Genomic DNA, 22484 nt, shown 5'->3' on the forward strand with positions numbered 1-22484 from the left:
ACATTACCACTTCCACCATTATTGCCTGGAATTTACTCCTTCAGATCTCTGTTTTAGTATTGTGTAATCAAAACATCTGGAACATGTAAACCAACACCCTCCTCCATAACTGCAACTCCATCCTCTACCTCCAATGGTTCCGCGCCAAAGAAGTGACCATCGGACTCGGTTGCTTCCATCAAAGTGGGTGTAGTAGGTGTAGCTAGAAGTGAGACTTCGGATGGATTTTGTGGAGGAAGAGGAATGAGCACTGCATGGTTTTGAATGATGTTGGAACCCATTGTTCTGAATGGATTGGTATTATTGTTTGAGTGGTAGGCAGGGGCTGAGATCCCAACGTGAGGGAAAGGATAAGAGCTGGATTCATCAGATGTTGAGGTACTGTTGGAAGAAGAGGATGGAAATGATCCGGTGGTAGAGGAAGGGGGCTCGGAGAAGAAACCTGATCGATTGTAAGGCGTAGGAACTTGAGGTACTGAGTTACAGGAGTTTGTTGGAGGAGGTGGAGAATTGGTGTTCATGTTGTTGGAGTTGAATGTGGTAGTCGATCGATCAGTCAAGACACCAAGGCCAAGATCAGTTGCTCGTCGTTGAGATCGCAAGTTTCGGGATCGTGGCCGATTCGGTTCCTGTATCAAGTTAACTTTTATTCTTGTGTGTCAAAAACTTGAGTGTTCGAAAGGAGAACATGCAGCAGGAACTGGATTTGGTCTCAATCCCAAATTTTTAACGATATCAACATTGCCCACTGGTCTAAACTTTTGTAAGTTGAATCCAAATCCAGTGGTGGCGGTACAGGGTAAGTCATCATCTGCAATAGCATTGAGACTAAGATAGCTGCGATCAAGGAGTGTGGGTCGGCAGGTATGGCAGCATTTGAATTGACACTCTGTACCTCTTGATGGCAACCATGGGCGTGGATTAGTAATTCTCAAATTTGGGACTGTTTGAGAGGTGGTTGGAAATGGACGAGAGAAAGGATTGAACAAAAACCGTGGGATATTACTGGACGAGTTCGATGGTGTAAGGTCAGGCTCCTCAGAATTGGCAAGTACATCGTGAAGCTGATTATGAATGTTAGAAAGCTTTCGAAGAATGAGAGGTTGTCGAGGACTTACATGACTACGTTGTTGGAGGATTGTCTGGATTTGTGAGGGTGAATATGCTTTCAGGTCTTTGCTGCTGATTTCATCGAGGAAACTGAATCTTGATCTACGTGCCTCTGGTCCACGTGGTCGAGGAGAAGTTGGTCTTGGGAAAATATCACAAAGATCATCGAGTTTCTCTTGACTCTTTCCCAAGGTCAATGAATAATCCTAGACAGATAAGGTGATGTTTCGGTGAAACTTACTGCGTGTCCATGATCTATATCATCCTCTAACATAAGTTCGCGATCCTGGGTACATCTCCAAACCCATCCAAAAGAACCTTCTCGAAAACAAATCCCACATCGAAACTCTTTTGTGAAGAGTCGTGTGGTAGTCAAATGCGTACATTGTACATTTCTTGTAACTTGTGCAGTGCGCCTGGTACTTTCTACCAAAGCAGGCAAAGAATGTCGATTTGTATTGGTAGGCATTGCAGTAGTCATTGAGGATATAATACTGGCTGTAGATGCTGACGTACGTCGTACTGGTAACTTCGATGAACGGGTTGTAGTATTTGTTGTTGATTTGGTTGCTGCCATGATTGTATTGGGAGAATCAAGAAGCTCCAACAAACACTTTGAGAAGTTTTAAATTGAAATGAGAGAACGATTCACTAACAGAACTTGGAAACCTTTGAAATGAGAGTTGTTTGATTGAATGAACCTCTGAGAGTGAAAACAAAGAAATCAAATTCGAGGTTGATTAAATGAATTTATTGATATGTTGTGAAAGTATTTTCATATTTTTTTCTCCAGATCAAGACGAATTCCGACTCGCTTCGAGAATCAAATTATGTGTATTTGCCCAAATTTTCTTGAAGAAATTATAACCAATAGGCACACAGACAGGAAGATAGCAAAAATGAAAAGTGAAAAGTGAATTATAGCTTCAACGATTTATCTTCCCACGCGAATTGGGTTGAGATGAAACCAACCATCCATATCATTGCTATTATTGGATGCCCAGGTGGCTCTGTTCAGCTCGTCGAAGTTTGAAAAAGGAAAGTGTCGCATTCAATACATGCCATCTTTGATACTTTTTACCCTCATAACCAGCTGTGTGGGAGACAATCGTTCCTGCCATTCTCGCAAGTGGTCTGATCAAAACATCAATCAATCTGAAAATTGGTCTTGATGATTCTCATCCTAGGGAGGAAGGATAGAAAATGAATTGCCACTCTTTTTATCCTCTGTCCTCTCTCTTTTATCCTCTGTCCTCTCTCTTCTGTTCTCTCATCCAACCTCGACAGGTACCTACCTAGTAGTACTTACTTGAGGCAGTCACTTACTTGGTACACTTTCCCCGTTCAATTCCAGCATTCAATCCTACTCGCAAAATTATCATTAACACTTTGTAAGTATGTATTTGATGCGATTATGGAGAGATAAGTTTCTGAAATGCCATCTCTCAGGGGGTTCCAACATGCAATGCAAGCTTGTACCGATCTTCTTTTGAAATGACAGCTGGAACAATGCTCCTTGAACCTGCTCTGAATCCCGATGCAGCTTTGACATATGCACTCAAAGAGCGCACCGGGGGAGTCATTTTGCGAGTTGCAATTATTCTTATATAAGAATAATCGAGTTCCATCGATGAATACTTTATGAAATTTCTGATTTATGCTGCACAATGCAACGCAGAATTCAAGGAACGGTTGAAAGATCTGGACGAGTGTCCGCATAGATAAATTGCCATGCTTCAAGGATAAAAACTCGAGCATACGGCACTGTATCTCACAACACGTAATCATACATGATGACAGGACGAATACACTGGATGGATCAATGTATGATTCCATTAGCATGAAGCTATAATGCTTTATGGGTTTTGGAGTGCTTTATCAGTTCCAAGTTGCAGAAATTTCAACTGCGATGTCTTAAAACTTGGACAATTTTTTTCATCCAAGTCCCACACATGTCTCTCATTTGACCATCCCATCATTCATAAAATTCTAGACTTCATGAGCGAGTATGCTTTTATATGGAGATGCACCAGTGAATTTTTTTGAGCTTGAGCTGGCCAATGCACGAACCTGGGGTAGATCTCTGTGAGTAGATGTCAATTGGGAGCGGAATGATCGTTATTTGTCCATTTCGAGAGAGTGGGAGTGGGTGGAGAAGGGAGAGGAGCAAAGATGATAGGAAGCAACAGTGGAGAGAGAGGAGAAGGGGATATGCCGTATGAGGTGATGAGAGTTTGATGGATGATGTGGATGACTGAAATGAAATGAAATGATATGATATGATATGATATGATATGAATCAAATCCGAATACCTAGCGACACTCTAACATAACGTTATATGGAGACGGAAAACGACAACTAATTAAAAGAAGGCACAATGCTTACCCTACGGAGCATCTCTCTTAGCACGTACGTGGAAATCTGGTACCTTGAATACCCTTAAATACCATCAGAGTGTACCTCGGACCGTCTACTCAAAACATGACCCCTTCGTATCTTTAATATTAATTCCCAGAGAAGGACAATGCGGGCGGCAAAAGGGTTTTAACTTTCATTTTCTCATCAAACATTATTATAATTTATCATTCCTAATTCGATATCCACATCCACATCCGTCTTCATTATCGTTTTTGGGGGTATTAAATAGGTTGAGTGGTGTTGGAAGGGTGTTGGAAGTGAAGTCGATCCGAATTTCGAAGCGAAACCGAAACAGAAGAGAGAGAAGGGAAAGAGAGAAGAGAAGCACTATCGTCATTATCGTCGTTATCATCATTATCATCATCATCATCATCATCACGCATTCATTCACTCATTCACCTCGACCCTTATCAATCAACGCTTTATTACCTTTTCTTATCTCGACTCGACAACGTTACTCCATCTTTGTTTCTTTACATCTCACATCCTGTCTCTTGTATCTTGCGCCTTGCATCTTGCACCTTGCATACTCTCTATTCGGTGAGAACTAGATAACTTTTTCCAGCCAGACCAAATCCTTGTTAACCCGCTAAATAGTTTAGATCAATCTCCGCACTTCCCATCCCATCCCATCCCATCCCATCCTATCCTATCCTATCCTATCCCATCCCATTCCCGTCCCATCCCAATCAAAGTGCAATTCAGATCCGGATTCAAATTCAAATTCAAAAATCAACCCATATTGATTGATGCCAATTTCATCAGTACTCACTCACACTGACTTGAGGTCACCTAGTACTACCTACTCCGTGCTAGGTATTATTCATGCTTCAAACTCAAATCGAGTCAATGATATTCCATCACAATTAATACATATATGATATTACATATCTACCTGCCAACCGACCAACCGACCAACCAATCCATCCATCCTTCCTACCACCTCACCTACCTACCTACCCTACACCCTGCTGATATCCGACCCGAAAAAGCCTTTTCTTGACCTGGAAAGCTACCTAGCTGCTTTTTTCCTGCACCAAAAATCCCTCCTCTCTCCTCTTTCTCACCCAGCCCAGCCTCCAACGACTAAAACCTTTTGGGTCAACAAATCTCAATTGGTTGTGCAAGAGAATAAACATCGTGTCAACAAATTTTACATCAATTACTTGTACATCAATAATAAATAATATCCCCCCGACAAAAAGGTCAGTTCACTTTAATCCACACCCCGCATTATTTCCCAAACAATAGGCACAGAGAGATATTTAGAGAACTTTGATAAATCCTATCTATCCATCTATCCATCTATCCATCCTCTTGCGCAATTAGTCCTTGAGAGAAGAAGAGGGGGCCCTGTCTGCGCCTCGATCCAGAACTCTCAACTGTTACCTTAGCTCACCTCGGCTCCGCATCATAAACAACGAGCGTGAGCGAGTGAGAGAGAGAGAGCTTGTTTCTTCTTCTCCTCATTTCTTCAACTTCCCGATATTACCGTCTTGATCAAACAAGTCGCATTCACGAATGTTCACAAGCTTTTATACTAATTAATTGTTCAATTAAATAGCTTCCGAGGGTTTGAATGACCTCTCACCCACCACAATGTCGGTCAAATTCGAGAAAGATACCATAAAAACCACCGGTCCTCTTGCAGGAATACAAGGCGTTCCAGCGATCGATGTTAAAGAAGTTCATCATCATCACCATCTACCAGGCCATAACTTAAGACACAATGTTGGTGTCGCATTAACTGGAGGCAAAGCCAATGAAGGAACACGAGGATATTTATCTGTGAGCCATTGATCTTGGGAAACCACCCATCGCGCAATCAAATCGTTCTGTCACTAATCATGTTATCTTCTCAATAGATGTATCTCAAAGAGCTACAAACCAATCCTCTTCGTACGAAAATGCTTACCTCTGGCACATTATCGGCTCTACAAGAACTTTTGGCCTCATGGATCGCGAAGGATCGTAATAAGGATGGCCACTATTTCACATCTAGAGTACCCAAAATGGCTGCATACGGTGCTTTCATCAGTGCTCCATTAGGTCATGTATTGATCAGTATTTTGCAAAAGATATTTGCTGGACGTACGAGTTTGAAGGCCAAGGTTCTTCAAATTCTTTTGAGCAATTTAGTGGTAGGTTCAGCTCGTTTGTTCATTATGTAAACAAAGCTAACGATTGATTAATAAAGGTTGCTCCAATTCAAAATACAGTGTATTTGATCTCAATGGCACTTATTGCAGGCGCAAAGACTATTCATCAAGTACATGCGACTTGGAGAGCTGGATTCATGCCAGTCATGAGAGTCAGCTGGATTACTTCTCCTCTCGCTCTAGCTTTCGCACAGAAATTCCTTCCCGAGCACACTTGGGTTCCATTCTTCAACGTCATTGCTTTCACTATCGGAACCTATGTGAATGCGACCACAAAGAAGAAGCGTCTCGCAGCTCTTCGCAAGAGACACTACGATGAGACTAGAGGAGGAAGACCCGACGACTACCCTGGCCCACATAGTGGACCAGGAAGAGAAATGGGAGGACCAGGACAGAAACGCGACTACTAATTTTACGAAGGAACGAAGGGGAAGGGGGTCATTAAGATGAAATAGCACAGCATGAACCAAATTCGGCTGTGCTTATTGTCGCAAATTTTTCCTTATCATAATGTATTTTCGGTTCACGGATCTCAATTTGGCACGAGGTCAGATTTACTGGTTATGGGTGGCGACCGCTTGCAGATATCCTTGTGGTCCATGCGAGGCCTTGCTTGCTTCTTTCTCGGGGGGTACAATACCACGTAAAAAGCCTCACCTCACCTGTTGTATAGTTTTTACGATTTCATTGGTTATAAGTAGAAATGAATGGGCGTTTGCTTGTCAATCTCTTCCATCTGAATGTGAATGCTAGGTAATACTTGGGTGGATTGGGAAAAGCAATCTGCCGAAGGCAACCTGTTATTTAACACGTCGTCTTTGTGGGATGCGATTGCTACATGACATGAAGACGGAAAGGTAAGTCATATTCTTGTCATTCGTCGTTAACACCCACACACAACATATGATTACAATAACGGGTGTTCTACGATATCATTGAGGGGCAAAGCTATGGAGGGGGAAAGGATAAGGATAAAGTCGAAGCGGTTCTCTGTATCTCAATTTTTTTTGGTACATACGTTACTTCTTACATCATTTTAGTTTGCAGCTTTGAACGAATACATTGGAGTTTGCTTGAACTTTTAACAAACGCACGCTTTGTTCTCCGCCACCGTCTTTTACTCTTTACAACTCTCATTCTATACACTACCCGCCCAATACTTACTACTCACTGGTCTTGGCTCGCTTTACTCACAAAACTCGCAAGTCAGCCCACTCAGTTTCAACACAACTCTGGGCAATGTCAGCATTGATACCTTTATCTCCATACGTTCCCCCACGAGCACGCGTCCTCTCGCCATCTGATCGATATCCCGGTGGTGCCCGGGGAAATGTCCATCACGGACCTCTCCTACGAAATTCTTTCGATAATGGCTATAATGCTCTTGGAGGCGGCGCTATGATACCCGTCCCTGTGTTCGGTACCCGGGCCGGACACGGAGCACTTGCTCGTGGAGGTGGCGTTGGAAGAAATTACAACGATATGAACATGAATATGAACATGGTCATGCCGATGAGAAGAGGAAGTGTGGATATTTCCTACCATGGAATTCCACACGTACACGGTCATCCACTAATGGATCCGCGCATGCGACACGCACCGCAGGTACAGGTTGTAGATCCGTCGGCTATGTTTAGGGATCCGTGGAGAGATGGGGTGGTAGGGGGGTGTACGCAGGAACCTTATACATGTCCTTGTCACGAATGCGAAGTTCTGCGTTTGCCCCTTGCGCCGTTGGCTGTGGGATGTCATCATGATAATCGTGGACATTCACATGCCATGGATTTGCATAATCATTGTTGCTCCGGGGGCGGAGGACAGAAGGAATCTGTATCGTCTTCTTCCGGTGGTGGGAGTAAAGAAAAATCTAGTTCGGGAGGCGGAGGTGGTGGCGGAGGCAGTGGAGGGAGTAACAAGAAAGAATATGGATTTCCAACCAAAGACATTGTTATTCGCGGCAAAACATATTCGTGTCGCAAATCCTTTCTGGTGGATCAAGGAAAATTCGAAGATTCGCTTGTGAAAATGATGGAAAAGAAAAAGGAAGATGAAATCCCAAATACCGTTCTCGATTCCCTCTTCTCCTGCATCAACGAAGAAAAAATTCTCTCTTCCGCTTCGGCCCACGATCTCGTTACACTTAATGTTCTTTCTTCGTCTCTGGGTATCAAGAGCGTGATGGAGAAATCGCTCACGCAGTTGAAGAAACAGTGTTCGGATAATATTGTGAGTGGGAGTACCCTGACGGGCATCGTGGTGACGATTATGATGAGCTCGAAAGTGGATGAGGGGTTGAGGGAGTGGTTGAAGAAATACATCAAGGGGTGGGGGTTGTGGGAGGAGTTGCAGGGGTTTGCGATGTATATTCGGTGTGTGGAGGATCATCCGGAGATTCATACGGGGTTGTTGGAGTTGTTGGGGTTGAGGAAGAAGGCGGATGGGGAGGGGTATAGGATTATTTAGGGGATGGATGGGATGGGTTGTTAGGCAGGGAATTCTTGGCGGAGTGGAAGAGTGCAATGATGAGGTGGAGATGTGGAGAGGAGAGGAGGAGAAATAAGAGGAAAATCTTCAAGTGATAATCGAATAGGACAGACTGGAAAATTTGGTGATTTCACTTCTGCTTTATCCATCAGAGTGAAATAAAACAATGGATCGGAATGAAGGAAGGGTAAGAATATGATGTTCTGTGAGCAGTCAGTCAGTCAAATACGTAGTTAGTATAGTATAGTATAGTATAGTTGATAGTGTTTTAATTGTATGCTAGTATGTTATGTTATGTTGTGTTGTGTTATTCAGTGTATTGTGTTTAGATCTTTGTATTTGTATTGGAGTTCCTTGATACTGGGTTTCTGTTGCTGTTGCTGTTGCTGTTGCTGTTGTGCTGGGGGCATATATGGTCGGGTGGGTGTTTTCTTCTGAGTCTTGGGATTATGGATTGTTGTTGTTATTGAGATGGGAGGAGTAGAAGAAGTAGAAGTAGAAGAGGACTGGCTGGTGTGAGTGAATACCTTATTTGTTGTGGATATTTTATACTATTACTAGGTCTATTATCAGGTTTATGCATTGCGAGTGCTATCGGGACTGATTGGTATTGTCTGAGTCCTATCCATCTACTTGGCATAGATACTCTAATCGCATTCAACATGTCTTCTTCCAATTCTTGCTGCGTTGTTACAGTTACGTAGGGAGGTGGGTGGGTATCATCATGTATATCCCCGTTCTCGATTTGCACAATTTAAACTCAAAGAGAGATAGAGATAGAGATAGAGATATAGGAACGAGGTAGTAAGTAGGTGAGTAAAGAAGTAAGTGAGTGAGTAAATAAGTGAGTAAGTGAGTGAGTAAGTAAGTAAGTAAGACCCTCCCATTCTCATTCCCATCTTCTCATCTTTCTATTTCTTCCACCCAATCCATTTATCCATCTATTCCTTATTCCTACCATTCAGTATTCACGCACCTCACCAAATATATTCATTAGCCACACCCTCAGAATCGAATCTCAATCCGCATCCGTCTGTCTTACCTCGGTGAGCTATACTATATCATACCGACGGGATCTGGCATCTAGCCATCCATACACTCCTCATCTCACAAACTGGAGCCGGAGACGGAGACGGAGTACCCACCGCTCTGAAATTGGATCCTTTCTATTGTCTCATTTTCTTTTCCATTTTGCGAGAGAGAGAGAGAGAGATGATTGTAATCGAAAATCGAGAAACGGTTTTGTTGTTTTCTTATTAGTGCTAGATGCTGTTTTCTTGAAGGAGGGAAATGGGGATGCTGCATGTATGTGTATATCGTACGTACACATACACAAACCATATAAAAATGACAACCATCTCCCCTTCTCTTCATCTTCATCTTCCTCGTCTTCCGCTCTTTCTATGAATTTAGCTCTTCAGCTAGGCTCACACGACATATATCAAATACTACACAAGTAAGATCTTACATAGATATCTGAGATCTCCATACTGTCAAACATACTAATAAGCGAGCTCGCTATTAAACTTCATTTTCATTTTCATTCTTATTGGGTAGTTATTCGTAATGAATAATTACTGATGGATGGATAGATTTCCAGAATTCATTATAGCACAGGTACGTACGCAGAATGCAATATGATTCCATACCTATCTTCTTGACACGATACAATATATATCGCACATATAACCACACGCTTCCTCCCTCCCATCCGGCACACGCACTATGCAATACGCTGCCAACACATACTTTTTACCAGCTACCTAGATATACGGAGATAGTTATTGGTTGTGTGACTTTTGTTGTTGTTTGTTGTTATTGGTATTGGGTGTGATTGGTTGTGATTGGTATTGATATTGGTATGGGTATTGCAAATGTAAGGTATGTTTGCTATATACATGATGCTGTGGTGGAACTATGCAGGTCGCCTTTTTGTACCGATTTTGCTCTTGTTTCTTCCTTTCTATTCATACCTATACCGATACCTATTCACAAATTCGTATCCGTAAAACGACATCTTGGGAGGCAGGTATCAATTAGTGAGATGATGAAGCGGTGATGAAGTGGTATGATATAATATGATATCGTTGTAAGATTGGGTTACCAATCAATAAGAGAGAGCGAGGTCTACCAGCAATGCAGCTCGGGAAGATGCAGAATAGAGGATGGTAATGTGAGGGAGTTTTGGTGGAGGATGGAGGATGGTTGGGGAATTGAAGGGTAGGGGGATGAGGGATTGGAGATGAGGTTTATTTGGTGCGTGGGTTGGAAGTTTGTTAGGGCGCTGGTGGGTATGCTTTGTGTGTATGACTTCGAGAGGCTTGTGGTATGTAATGGATGGATGTTTGTATACAAAGTACACACAGTACATTGGATGTAAGTAAGCACTTGTTTTCCAAATTATCGTCTTCATCCCCATTCTTGCTTTTGACGTTGTCATGGCCGTGTTCTTTAATTATTTTCCCAATTTGAGCATCGTCCTATTCTACTCTTCCTCCACCCCCTCCACAACTTTACTATGCAGTATTTCTCCACAAGTATCTCAAGCTCGTTCCTCCTGCCACAGTTCCTAATAATCCAACCCAGAATTCCGTCACCAACCCACCTTCCAAGCTCCAATGCACAGTCAAAGGTGCATAAGCCAAATTAACGATTAAACTCTTCCTCCACCTCTCCATCCACTCTCTATGTTCCTTCTCTTTCTCTCCTTTCACCTCCGCCATCTCCTTATCTCTTCTTCCATACTCGATGCCCAACTTCACAATATCAAGCCCCACATGTACCATCCAACATCTCACACTCCAGATTCCCGCTTTCGCCTGTTTAGTTTTATCCCAGGAAAGTATGTTTTTGGAACTGAGATATGCGCCGTTTTCCAGAACTTGGTAGCAGAGATTCGCAAGTACTTGGATTTGTACGATCTTTCTGATCAATGTATCTTCAGGCGGACTGTTCCACGTCGCTTTTGCCCATTTGTAAATTGCGAGGAGTCCCCAAAGACGTCCAAATGTCCTGAAATCGGATATCAATGCACTCAATGCCTTGAATCGAGTCGCTAATAACAATAATCGAGAACTGGGTACGGGAATGTTAGAAGGTGAGAGCACGATGGTAGTATTAGGAGGAAGCGCAATGGCTTTTTCGATCAGAAGACGAGCGGCTTGGCGGATTTGATGGAGGGAGAGACGGGAAAGAAGGTTGGAGGTTAGGAGGGAACTGTAGCCGATAGTGCAGAGGAGAACATCGGTTCCGGAGGGGGTACTCAGGAGTTTGGAGAGGTGGGTGAGCACGCTGTCGGTTTTGGAGAGGTATAAGGGAAGCCAGCTTTGCAGTGCTTGTGGTGTGGGAATCTGTGGGGGAGATGGTGTGGGGATGGGGAGAGGGAGAGCAGATGCGGGGGAGGTTTCGGCGGGTGGTATCCCGCTGATTTCGGACATGCTGGTTGTTGTAGATGTAGATATATATGTTTGATGTATACAAAAGATATGTGTGCAAGTTTGGAGAGATGTAAGAAGAGAGACGAAAAATAAAGGTAATTCAAGTTTTTGTTTACTTGGGTAGATGGATACCTATGAACATGGATAAGGTGCAAGGTCGGGAGTAGATGTTACGCGATAATACCGAGGTTCGGAGCTGCAGCTTGCTAGCTTTTAGCTTATCTCCAGGGTAAAGCTCGGCTCTTTATTTTGATTTCGTAACTTCAAAGGAAAGATGAGCAGTTGTTATTTATTAGATGTCCACATTATTGTAAATGAAAAGATGAGAATAGAGTGAGTGGGTGAGTAGTGAGGATATGTTATTACGTATGTTGACTATAGTAAGTGCTATCGAACAAGGAACGATTCATTGATTACTAGTAGGAGCTCTGGTTTGTCTGAAGTTCTATTTGAGCAATTCAACATCTCTTGTTAACTCTCTCACCTTATCTGGGAAGGGTCAACCACGAGTGAGTAGCGAGACCCATTTCCATTTCGCGAGCTATGCTATGTATTTCCAAATGATTCACTATGGAGGTATCACTCCATGAAAAAGGAAGCTATATCACGTTCCGAGGAAACACCTTGCGAAATCACATCACAATCAAGTCAGACTCTTAAATAGATTCAACGCTTTGCATTACTTTTCAAAATGCCCAATCGCAACAGAGAACGCTCAAATTCAAAGATCCAGACTTTAGTCCGCAAGATCTTTGCAATCACCATCGAATATACGATAGTATGCAAAGCCACCTAAGCGGAAAGTCTATCTATACGGAAGACCAATATAACTACTACTCCAAGGTAGACTCATCTGAGCCGCAAAAGCATCGCCAGCAATGCCATTTCAATTGTCCACGTATTGACTCTTCCAAGTTCTTCCATTAATTATCTGTCAGATTCGAATATTCCGCAAAAAGAAAAATCCAGCGACTTTGTGTAGCAGTCAAGAATCCCACAAATCATACACGCAAACAACAACCATGGCTCAAATCTATACGCCTCCCAATGCCGCAGCTGCATTCAACTTTGCCAATTCGGCCTGCAACTCCTCTAATGGTCTACCCAAACCCCATTCCCGCATCGCTAAATTGGGTCTCAAGACCATTCGGAAGAATCTTTGATGTTGCAAACATTTATGGTCCCATTTCTCGGCCTTGACGTCATAACCAACTCCAGCTGCAAACCATTGAAGCAGACTGACTTCCGGCCAGTCAGATGTTAGGTCTGTGGGACAGACAAAATATCGATGAGATTCAGTTTTGCCGTAGTCTTGACGAGAAGTGATATGAATCACGTATGTTGGGGGAGGATTGGTAACGAGTGGGTTGTTAATTAGGTTAGATGGAGAAAGAACTCGTTGAGGAACAAAAGGTTCTGGCTCTGTTTGTGTCCAATACGGTACGTGGACGGTTCTGAAATCATCGAAAGAAATGTCGGCGAATGGTTTGAAAGGAGTTGAATACGGGGTTGGTCCCAAATTTCTAGTGAGAGTCAGGGATTGATGTGGCTCCGACATCTCAGTGGCTGTCGAACACTGAAATGACCCATACGTTCCATTACAATCTGGAGAGAGTGTTGGCTCAAATGTCCAAGGAGAATTTGGAGATGTTCCAAGGCGGGAAATTGCAAGAGGAGTAAGGGGCTGCGTAAGGGGTTGCATGGCTTCCATTGTTGCACGGGATCTCCACTCAGGGATTTTTGAGTCAGTGATGCTTGATCCGAGATTTGGGATGCCCGATGGTGGGGGAGCATTAGGTTTGTTTCTAAGCAATTCCACAAAAGATTGTCCAATCCCGGAAGAAAAAGATGACATCTTGGAGCTGGGCTTTGAAGATGGTTGTGAAGGTGGTGGTGTCATCAGGTGTGTTTCAAATATCGCATTGCTATTTGATAAAGAGCGAAAGCCTGAGCGATTCTGAGCTAAGATTGGTCTGGCTGGTGTGATGCAAGGAGAGATTGGAGGGGAAGAGGGTAACCTGAATGCACTATTCAATGCTAATGGAGGGGTAGGAGATTTGGTGGAAGCCAGTGAAGCAGGTGGGGCTAGATTAGCCGTTTTGTGATCGGGATTATAACTTCGGATCATATCCGACAGCGTCGTTGGGATAAACTCCGCTTCTTCCTGGTCCGAGATGACTGCTGCACAAATTTGAGCAGCCTGGCGTTGACGTTCAGCATCTTCATGAGCTCGGACTATTTCAAGATGATTTTTGGTTGCCGATAATCGGGCTGCAAAATTGAGGAATGATTGGTAGATAGTTTTGTGAAAATGCTTGTTAGGATCATGATAAGGTTTGTCGGAGTGTCGAGTGTCAACTTCTGTGCAACAGTCGCAGCAGAAGATATTGTCAGGAAGTGACATTGTGTCTGAGCCGTGAGTCATGGTTTTGGTGTCACAAAAATGCGGTGTTTGATATAAGATATCAAATATATGATATGTGGGAGGAAGTTAGATATAAAGGTATGAAAGGTAAGTCAGTGGGTTGTTTGTTGATACTAAGAAGTATTATTGAAAGCAACTTGCTTGAGAGTTAACGTTCTGCGGGGTCTTGGTGGTATAAGGAAGTTGGAGGTTGCATGGAGTTTTAAGCCATCTGAAGTCCTTCTTATAGAGACCGAGGTGTGATTACGGGTTTAGATACGGTGGCTTGTGAATCAGTTATTTCGGAGGTGTGAAAAGCAGATGAGCAGACTGCGCCACGGCATTCACTGATGTCGAGTGGAGATGCGGTCAACATTTTATAGGGGAATGACCTGGGCTTGCGGGGTGAAATGGAAATTCATTTACTTCGTCTGTAATTCACGCTTATTGATGGAGATCAAGGAGGGTCGGAAAAGACAGTTTGGTTGGAAATAGAGGAGATGATGAGGGGCTTAGTTGCTCTATATGTGAATGATATAACGGTTGTTTTTGACGACAACAGGGTGAAACGGTTTCGCATTTTTCCGTGAGCTTGAATTTGTGTTTGCGTACATGACAACATGTCTATGACTCTTTCAATCGATAGTCACGAGCCATATAATCTGATGTCGGATAGTCGTATCAATTTATATCCACCGGCCAACTTACAAGTTGTTCTTTTTTTCTGGATGTTCACTGTCGGCCTTCTCATATTTCCACGTGTATAGGGGGAGGAGATCAATCTTTCTTTTGTGTAAGTGTGAATGGTTTTAGATTTCATGAGAGCAACGTACACGTACTTTGCGGGATTCTTGTAGCACTCTCTTCCCTATTCTGTAAAGCATGATGTAAGGAAATGCGTAAAAATCAGCGTTTGTAAGAATATCACTTTTATCTTTCCTCGATTGAATTTCCTGATTGACGTACCACACACACTCTCAAGTTTTTCTAGAATACAACAAACAATAAGAGACGATAAAGATACGACGAAAACTAACACCTGTTCATCACCCCATACTCCACTCCTAACTTTGATATGATAATGACATTTTGACTCTCTAACCCGTTCCCGTTCCACGCACCTAGGTAGCTGAAGGTCGAACGATAGATAAATAGATAAATAGATACATACTCACCCCCTTATCATCAAGCGAGAACGTTCATTTATTACCCCACCTTTTTACGTGTGTATACCTGGGTATCTATTGCGATTTTGTTAATTGGCGTGTTCTCGTGTTGTGAAATGTGTATGTGTGTATGTAGATATGTTTTTGCTATTCTCTATACTCTCGAAGATCAATCTGATTCAGAGATTGGGTGGTCGTTGATGTGATGTGATATGTTAGTGTACTGAGTGAGTACAGGGAGAAATTGGTAAAGGTAGGTAGGTAATGAATGAAGAAACTCGTCTATCTGTCTCCATCTGTTACTGAGAGGGAACGAGGGGTCTGGGTTATGCTTTGCATGGCTAGAAATAGGTAGTGGGATGGATGGATGTTAGTAGGTAGATTTGGGGTTAGGGTAGGTAGGTAGGAAGGTTGGTATCTGCTGTTGATATGAAGAGTTTCTGGAGATTGGGGGATTGAGTAGTTGGGCACCTTTTGGCATTTGAATGTCAAGTGGGTTGGTTGTCTACTTCTCTGTAGGAAGAATTTGAGGATGATAGATGGAAGGGTAGAAGCTAAGGACATAGATAATAAATAATACATTAGGATTTTCTGAGCTTTACAGGATATCAAAGTTCTTTGTTGATGCTCGTATTGAAATAATAGGAGAGCAGGGAACTATATAGAAATTAAGGATATAGAGTGATCAATCGGAGCCTTGGAGACATTCTTGTTATCACGTCTCAGTGTGTAAGTAGCTTATTTACCTTTAAAGTAAAAATTATCACGATCAACTGAACGATGAATATACACTGTATGTATAATATAGATGGATGATGAATTGGTGGGTGGCATTTCGAAAATACATAAGGAGAACCAACCCCACAAGAACCCGCAAAATAATGGCCCATAATCATTGTCTGGATGTAATTAAAAATTAAAAATTTGGTCGGTTCGTTCTGAATCCTACTACCACCCACCCACCACCCAATATCATCCATCCCCTTCAAAACCAAGAGCAAAAGTGCAAAAGGATGGATTTGTGAATGATTGCCCGTTCTAGGAATCGAACCTAGGATCTCATCATGTACAAGTACTAGTGATGCGCTTTACCGCTAAGCCAAACGGGCTGTATCAGTTGTTGTTCTGGTGGTAATCCAGCCCCAAATCTAGTAAATGTTTTAGAAATGATGTGTCTCCACTTGGTTGATTTGACAGCTGTGGAATGGTGGAGCGTGCTCTATCTAAACGAAAATACAGGCGCACTAGTGAGTGGGTTTGATATCAGATTTCACATTTTGATTGTTCCATTTCAATTGCATAATTGTAACGATTTCCAAGATAAACGAATTGATGTATTAAGAGATATTTACAAGTCAATTTTTTGTATTGTCCTGTCAGTTCGTACACCCACTGGTGGCGGAAATAGACCTTTTTGAGCCTATCTCAATAGCACTCATTTACTGTACTATTGATTCAATTCAAAATAGATATCAAAATCCGAAAAGAGCAAACGAAAACTTGAGCTCTCTTTATCTGAATCACTATCATTTAATGTTATACTAAAAAGATGTCCGAATTATTAAAGTTCTTCAAATGGTGGTCAATTCCCGCCTGTTATTTCGCTGATGTAGAGGCATGGTGGTTTAGCGAATGTGCAGATACACAGAACATTATACGATGCACTTCGAGTGCGGTGGAAGAGATGAGAATTGATTGTTTGTACATCTTGGTTTAATCGGAATCTGGTAATGTGATGTTACAAGCAAAAGGTAAAAGGTAGGGGGTAGGAAATGTAGCATAATTTACCCTTATGAAGGGGTTTCTTAGTGTGGCATGTGAACGCTGACATGGTTCCTATTGTGAGGAGTCAACGACAGTCGATATATGTACATACGAGCTCAATACAAATCTGAAGACAGAGGATATAAGTGTTCCTAGTGCGCTCAAATCTCAGAGAAATGAAGATCATTTAATGAAGTCAAATTCTCGTCATCTTACGTATACTTAGGTATTGAATGTTGAAAAGTTTCAAAGTTAAATCTGAGCTTCAGTCTCTCAAGTAACTTCGCTCCTTCCGTTATTGTCATTATTGTTAAGAAACTTGTCACATTCGATGAAATGAAGTACACTAACCCTGATCTGAAGTGGGAGTCATTCAATTTTCGTGAACTTCAACTCATTCCTCAACTCTATACTAAACTCATCGGCTATCCTTCGTACATTTAATATCAGGATGTCTGAAAGACATACTTTATCTATGAGGGCTTTCATTCAGTATACTACCATCACCATGGGGAAATTTCAATTTTGAACTTCCACCCCTGAATACTATGTCTACAACAAGATGATTATCCTTCGTGCGTAGTTCGCTCAAAAAAAAAGACAAACCTTACGATTTATACAATGTGGATTTGGAAACCTTTGTTTGGATAAGCCAGATCCGGTAATCGTTTTTATATCGAGCAAGTTGCTTTGTACTATCTCAACCGGTTGCGGGATTTCATTCAAGGTAGAAATTATTCTCATGTGGCCTTTGTTTCAAGCAGTACATTTCATACTGGCTTCCTTCAAATTAAAGGCAGCAAACCACTTCCAGCAAATTCACATATATTCCAGAATTCACGAAATTCTCACCATGGCTGCCGTAGAAGATCCAATTACAAAGAGAGGCGGGATCCGAGAATTTGTGAGGACTGAGCCAAGTTGGGAAACCCGTCTGGGAGACAGGTGGGAATTCCAGGGACGAATCCGCAAAACTGATAGAGCGATTATTGCGCATTTCAAATATGAAGACAGGGAAGACGAAGATAACAATCCCCCTCACACCAAAGATATAGTTGTCAAGATTCGATTTCGACGGTCTGCTCCAGGAGGTCGACCCAATGGCTATCCGGAAGGTTATAAAGGGATCGTTAGTGAAGGACGATTTCTCCAATATCTCTCTGGATACTATGCCTGGCGCCCTTATGACAATCCCGACTGCATACCCGACCGGCCTGAAAATATTTTGAGGCATTATCGTGACCAATTAGTGCCGTCAGATGAGACCGAATCAATCAATCGGAATGTAATCTCATTCTTGGAATATTGTCCTGGTATTGTGATCACTCGTACGCCCGAGGATGAGACTCGGTATTATGACTTAGATGTCTTCGATAAGCATAATACTACATTCATTGAAGAGATTGATATATGGATCATCTTCAGGCAGTTTATGAGGATGATTCTGATGATGGAGTGTGGCAGTGAGATTCCGAGAAATGCTCGTCAGAGGCGGTCTATTTGGGATACACAGGAGATGGAAATGTGTCATTACGATATTCAGCCGAGCAATAGTAAGTTCCCCTTGTAGAATATGAAGATTGGCTTTTCTGACATCAAATACAGTTTTGATTGGATACAAGAATCATGAGAAAGACCGTGTTCCGGTACTTAAAGTGTGTATTACTCTATTTGCCTCTGGGAAAGATAAATAACAATCCTCACAGCTGTGCGATTTCGGGGACGCGCTCCAGGTCCCTCGGTTTTTTGATCAACAACGTGCCGGGAGGTATAGTTTTCCAACCCAAAGAAATGGCCGACCAGGCTACCAAGCTCCCGTGAGTTAGAAGAACTCCTTTGTATTTCTTACAGCATACTCATATTCTCACTATAGGAACAACTCATCCCCAACACAGAGCATGTACATCCATTCCGCCATGGCTCATGTAGCAATATATTCCAATTTGCGAACATTATCCGTCTTCTAATGCACGGAGGAAACTTTGCTCGACATGAGATACATCCCGAAGATCCAGCTTGGTGCGACGATTACTTTGGAGAGTATACCAACCAAAACCCAAGGACGTACGCATATTCTCTGTCGGAGGGCGAAAGCAGAGTAAATAGACCTGGATTTAAAGGATATAGCAACCAATTATTAGAACTCGTCCAAGAATGCATGAAGGAAAAGCCCGAATCTCGACCCCGTCCCTTAAATCTCTTTCACTATGTCAACGACTATTTTCATGACTGCGACCAATCTTACAACGATCCCGATTATCCCGGACCAGGGGAAGATGATCTGCACCGCCAAAAGCCACCTCACAAAGCTGGGGCACCTATAATTAAATACCCACCCATCCATCCTCTCTTCGCCCTCGCAACACTAGCCCCCCCTCATTTCCGCACCCCGCAACCCAGCTGGGAGAAAGACTTTTCCAAATTCTACGAAGTTGAAGATTTCGCCTGGCCGCCCACGCCCCGCGCCCTAACCCCAGAGTGGCCGCGCACGTACGAATACACCGAGGATACAATCTACAACGGCGACGATCTTCCCGAACACGAACACTACGAGTATCCGCGCTCGCAGCCGCAGGTTCCAGAAAGATGCCCCCATGGTCCGCCCATGATCGATCAGAGACCCAGTGTGAATATTCCGGATCGGAGAATTGATGCTCCTGGTGGTATTGCGAGGAATTTGGGACTTTTGAAGTATTATGATCGCTTGGGTCATATGTGGATGGGAGAGGAGAATTATTGGAAAATGTTGGAGGCGGGCTTGAATCCCGAGACGTACAATTGGGGGATGAGGATTCCGGATCCCGAAATGGATGAGGATGAGAAGGCGATGAGTGGGCCGGAGGTTGGGGAGTGATGGGGAGGGGGATGAGGGTGATGGTGATGGTACTTGTGTGCTTGGGATTGGGTTGTAAAAAGGAGGGCAAAGGGAAAATCTGGTATGGCTATTTGATGTGATAGTTTGGTTGCGTAAATTAAGTTTGGTGATTGTACTTGATAGTTTGATGCTCGGTGGATGAGAGAACGTAAATGTATATTTCCAGGTTTAAAATTACAATTTCGTGGTATAGGAACAAGACTCACTCCATCTCCAATCTATCCGCAATGAATCCCCAAACAAGAACTTCCCAGCCAAGCATTGTAAACCAAGCATCAACTAACCATTCAATTCACAATCAACCAATAAAAGTATATCTCCTCGACTTTTCCGGTTTGCCTCCCAAAATAGCATTCAACGCCTGTCCTAACCCAACTCCATCGTACCTCATTCCCGAACTATCATCTTTATCTATTATCCCCACGATATCCTCTCTCGCCTTATTCTCAGTTCCATTCCCCACATCTTCACTTTTCACGGCATCAATAACCGGATTCTTCAATATTACGCCCTGTACTTCCTTCCCAGATTCCGATCTTCGTCCATAGACCCTCACAGCTTCAATGCCTAATCTCTTGAGCTCCGCCTTATCTACTATCGGTGTACCTGGGCCTTCTAGATATACTACATGCGTGATGTATTTTTTCCATTCTTGTTCTTTTACTTTTTCATGATGTTCTTGTTCGTGATCATGTTCTTCCTTTCCATTCCCAGTACAACCGTGAACAATCGCCTGGATAAAATCTTTCGCCGTATATTCCGGAGTCTCGCGATCCAGACATCCATTCAAAATAAGTACTTTAAACTTAATCTTCGGATCCGCAATCGCAGGTCCTACATCCCTTAATATCAAGCAAGGGAGAATGGATGTATAAAGAGAGCCGATACTATAAATTACGCAACTAGCGTCCTGAAGAGCAGAAAGAACTTTGGTATTGGGTGTAGGACGAATTTCTTGGCCGTAAGGGTTGATGTACCAGATTCGCTCGATGGCGGAGGAGAGCTCCTCGGTGTGGGATTTTTGAAAAAGAATGTTTTGTTTGCGAAGGGTAGGGAGGGAACCGGGAAGATTGGCGTCTTCGATGCGGTCGTGGTATAGAAGGTCGATGGATTGACGCTTGTGGAAGGTGGCGGGAGAGACAGGTTGCGTAGGGACGAAGGTGGGGGCTATGGGGTGGGAAATGTTGTTTTGTCCAACGATTATTGTACCTAAAAAATGTATTAGAGATTAGCTATAATGTGTATTTCACGTGAGCGTCGAGGGCTGGGCGGGTGGGTGTTACCGTCTCGTAATCCCGCAGAGATATGGTATGAAAAATTACTGTTGATTGCTGGGATAACCTCAACATTATCTCTCACACCGGTAATACTTGATAAAAGGTAAATTGCTGCCTCAAAACTTCCTGTAAAGATACGAGCACCCGTTAAGAACAAGTTGCCAACAGAAGCTGATTGAAAATTAAAGACAGAGGTGGGACGAGCTCGCTTGACAATCTCGAGATTTATGGTGTTGAGGAAGGAACGAATTAGTTCACGCTTGGCAGAGGTAATGTCGCTCCATAAAGGAGAGTGGCCTTCGACTATGGCTAGCCATTCATGTTTGGCTTCTTGGGGGGAGGGATCCAGACGATGGTTGAAGAAAGTGCTTAGAGCGGATCTTTCGGGATTGGTGCCAGTGGGATCTTCGGGGATAAGTCGGACTAGTCTACCTAGATATTGGTCAATCTTTCGTTTGAGTTGTCTTAGATATTTTGATTCGCATGATTATAATCGTCATGAGCTCGACCACTTGGTAGTATCATAAGTTCGACCGCTTGATAGCATGACAGCTCAAGTCAGACTAGGTAGTATTATAGCACGTGACCGAAAGCACCCACTTAGATGAAGGGTCTTCATAGAGACTTGGAAAGAGTTTGATAGAGAACCAGCCTGTCCTAAAGGCACGTCGAGAAGCATCTGAACTGAGATATATGAGATAGTGACATACTTCTCACATCACCGATACCAGGACCACCGAAGACACGAATAAGTTCAGAGGAAGAGCCTCCATTATCACTAATCGGAATGACACTGAAGAATCATTAATGTCATTTCCTCATACACAGTTCCATGAGATAAATCTGCACTTACTAACTCAGAGAACAGGCCTTTTCTTCGGCAACTTTCCCAAAAACATCCACCAGACTGTTGGCGGCACTTCCGCCTGAAAATACAACGATACGACGATTCATGATTGAGACTTGAGACTTGATTTCTGGTGGTGTATGGATATTCAAAGTCTAGTTTGAAATGTTCAATTTTTGGAATTGGAAAAAAAAGAAAGCTTCATTTTATCATTGCGAGAAACTTGAATGGAGTGAGTCAGAGATGGAGAGAGGAGTTGAATGAACAGATTTCGGGACACGTTGTGGTTTGTTCTTAGAAATGAAAAGGTTAGAGATGGTGAGGAGGAATGAGTGAACAGATTTCTGGGCACGGTGTGGTTTACTAGTCCCTGGCGATGAATAGATATGTTGAGTGGCAGTGTTAAATAGAAAATTTGAGAAGGGGGTAAAAGGTTGAGATAGATGATGGGAGTTTGCAATTGCGATACCAACAAAAGAACCGGGGAGCTTAAGGGGGTCGTACCTACCTACTTCGTCAAATACTTAAGTGACCTCAGGATT

At 42.9% G+C, this 22484-nt stretch overlaps 8 protein-coding genes across 8 annotated transcripts; 4 read left to right on the top strand and 4 right to left on the bottom strand.

Moving 5' to 3' along the window:
- Positions 1-53: 53 nt before the first annotated feature.
- On the bottom strand, positions 54-1687 carry Bfra_001958 (uncharacterized protein; the record flags this gene model as incomplete). Its single annotated transcript, XM_037332383.1, has 4 exons — positions 54-643; positions 689-1064; positions 1119-1292; positions 1352-1687. 4 exons carry the CDS (start codon positions 1685-1687, stop codon positions 54-56), a joined length of 1476 nt encoding a protein of 491 aa, XP_037196537.1.
- Positions 1688-5128: 3441 nt separating this feature from the next.
- Bfra_001959 (putative integral membrane protein) lies at positions 5129-6098 on the top strand (the record flags this gene model as incomplete). Its single annotated transcript, XM_037332384.1, has 3 exons — positions 5129-5317; positions 5395-5670; positions 5727-6098. 3 exons carry the CDS (start codon positions 5129-5131, stop codon positions 6096-6098), a joined length of 837 nt encoding a protein of 278 aa, XP_037196538.1.
- Positions 6099-6927: 829 nt separating this feature from the next.
- On the top strand, positions 6928-8151 carry Bfra_001960 (putative pxmp2 4 family protein 4 protein; the record flags this gene model as incomplete). Its single annotated transcript, XM_037332385.1, has 1 exon — positions 6928-8151. The coding sequence occupies one exon, from the start codon at positions 6928-6930 to the stop codon at positions 8149-8151; it is 1224 nt and encodes a 407-aa protein (XP_037196539.1).
- Positions 8152-10688: 2537 nt separating this feature from the next.
- Bfra_001961 (putative peroxin 11c protein) lies at positions 10689-11609 on the bottom strand (the record flags this gene model as incomplete). Its single annotated transcript, XM_037332386.1, has 1 exon — positions 10689-11609. One exon carries the CDS (start codon positions 11607-11609, stop codon positions 10689-10691), a length of 921 nt encoding a protein of 306 aa, XP_037196540.1.
- A 274-nt stretch (positions 11610-11883) lies between these two features.
- Positions 11884-12199, top strand: Bfra_001962 (uncharacterized protein; the record flags this gene model as incomplete). The annotated part of the gene is made up of 3 exons (XM_037332387.1): positions 11884-11919; positions 11942-11975; positions 12030-12199. The coding sequence occupies 3 exons, from the start codon at positions 11884-11886 to the stop codon at positions 12197-12199; spliced, it is 240 nt and encodes a 79-aa protein (XP_037196541.1).
- Positions 12200-12642: 443 nt separating this feature from the next.
- Bfra_001963 (uncharacterized protein) lies at positions 12643-14013 on the bottom strand (the record flags this gene model as incomplete). Its single annotated transcript, XM_037332388.1, has 1 exon — positions 12643-14013. One exon carries the CDS (start codon positions 14011-14013, stop codon positions 12643-12645), a length of 1371 nt encoding a protein of 456 aa, XP_037196542.1.
- Positions 14014-17796: 3783 nt separating this feature from the next.
- Positions 17797-19797, top strand: Bfra_001964 (putative g2-specific serine threonine protein kinase protein; the record flags this gene model as incomplete). Its single annotated transcript, XM_037332389.1, has 4 exons — positions 17797-18496; positions 18549-18598; positions 18650-18760; positions 18817-19797. The coding sequence occupies 4 exons, from the start codon at positions 17797-17799 to the stop codon at positions 19795-19797; spliced, it is 1842 nt and encodes a 613-aa protein (XP_037196543.1).
- A 319-nt stretch (positions 19798-20116) lies between these two features.
- On the bottom strand, positions 20117-22049 carry Bfra_001965 (putative lppg:fo 2-phospho-l-lactate transferase upf0052 protein; the record flags this gene model as incomplete). The annotated part of the gene is made up of 5 exons (XM_037332390.1): positions 20117-20985; positions 21141-21527; positions 21696-21779; positions 21806-21888; positions 21949-22049. The coding sequence occupies 5 exons, from the start codon at positions 22047-22049 to the stop codon at positions 20117-20119; spliced, it is 1524 nt and encodes a 507-aa protein (XP_037196544.1).
- Between the last annotated feature and the right edge of the window lie 435 nt (positions 22050-22484).

Source organism: Botrytis fragariae (genome assembly GCF_013461495.1).
Source record: "Botrytis fragariae strain BVB16 chromosome Unknown tig00000006, whole genome shotgun sequence".
In the NCBI taxonomy this organism is placed as follows: Eukaryota; Fungi; Ascomycota; class Leotiomycetes; order Helotiales; family Sclerotiniaceae; genus Botrytis; species Botrytis fragariae.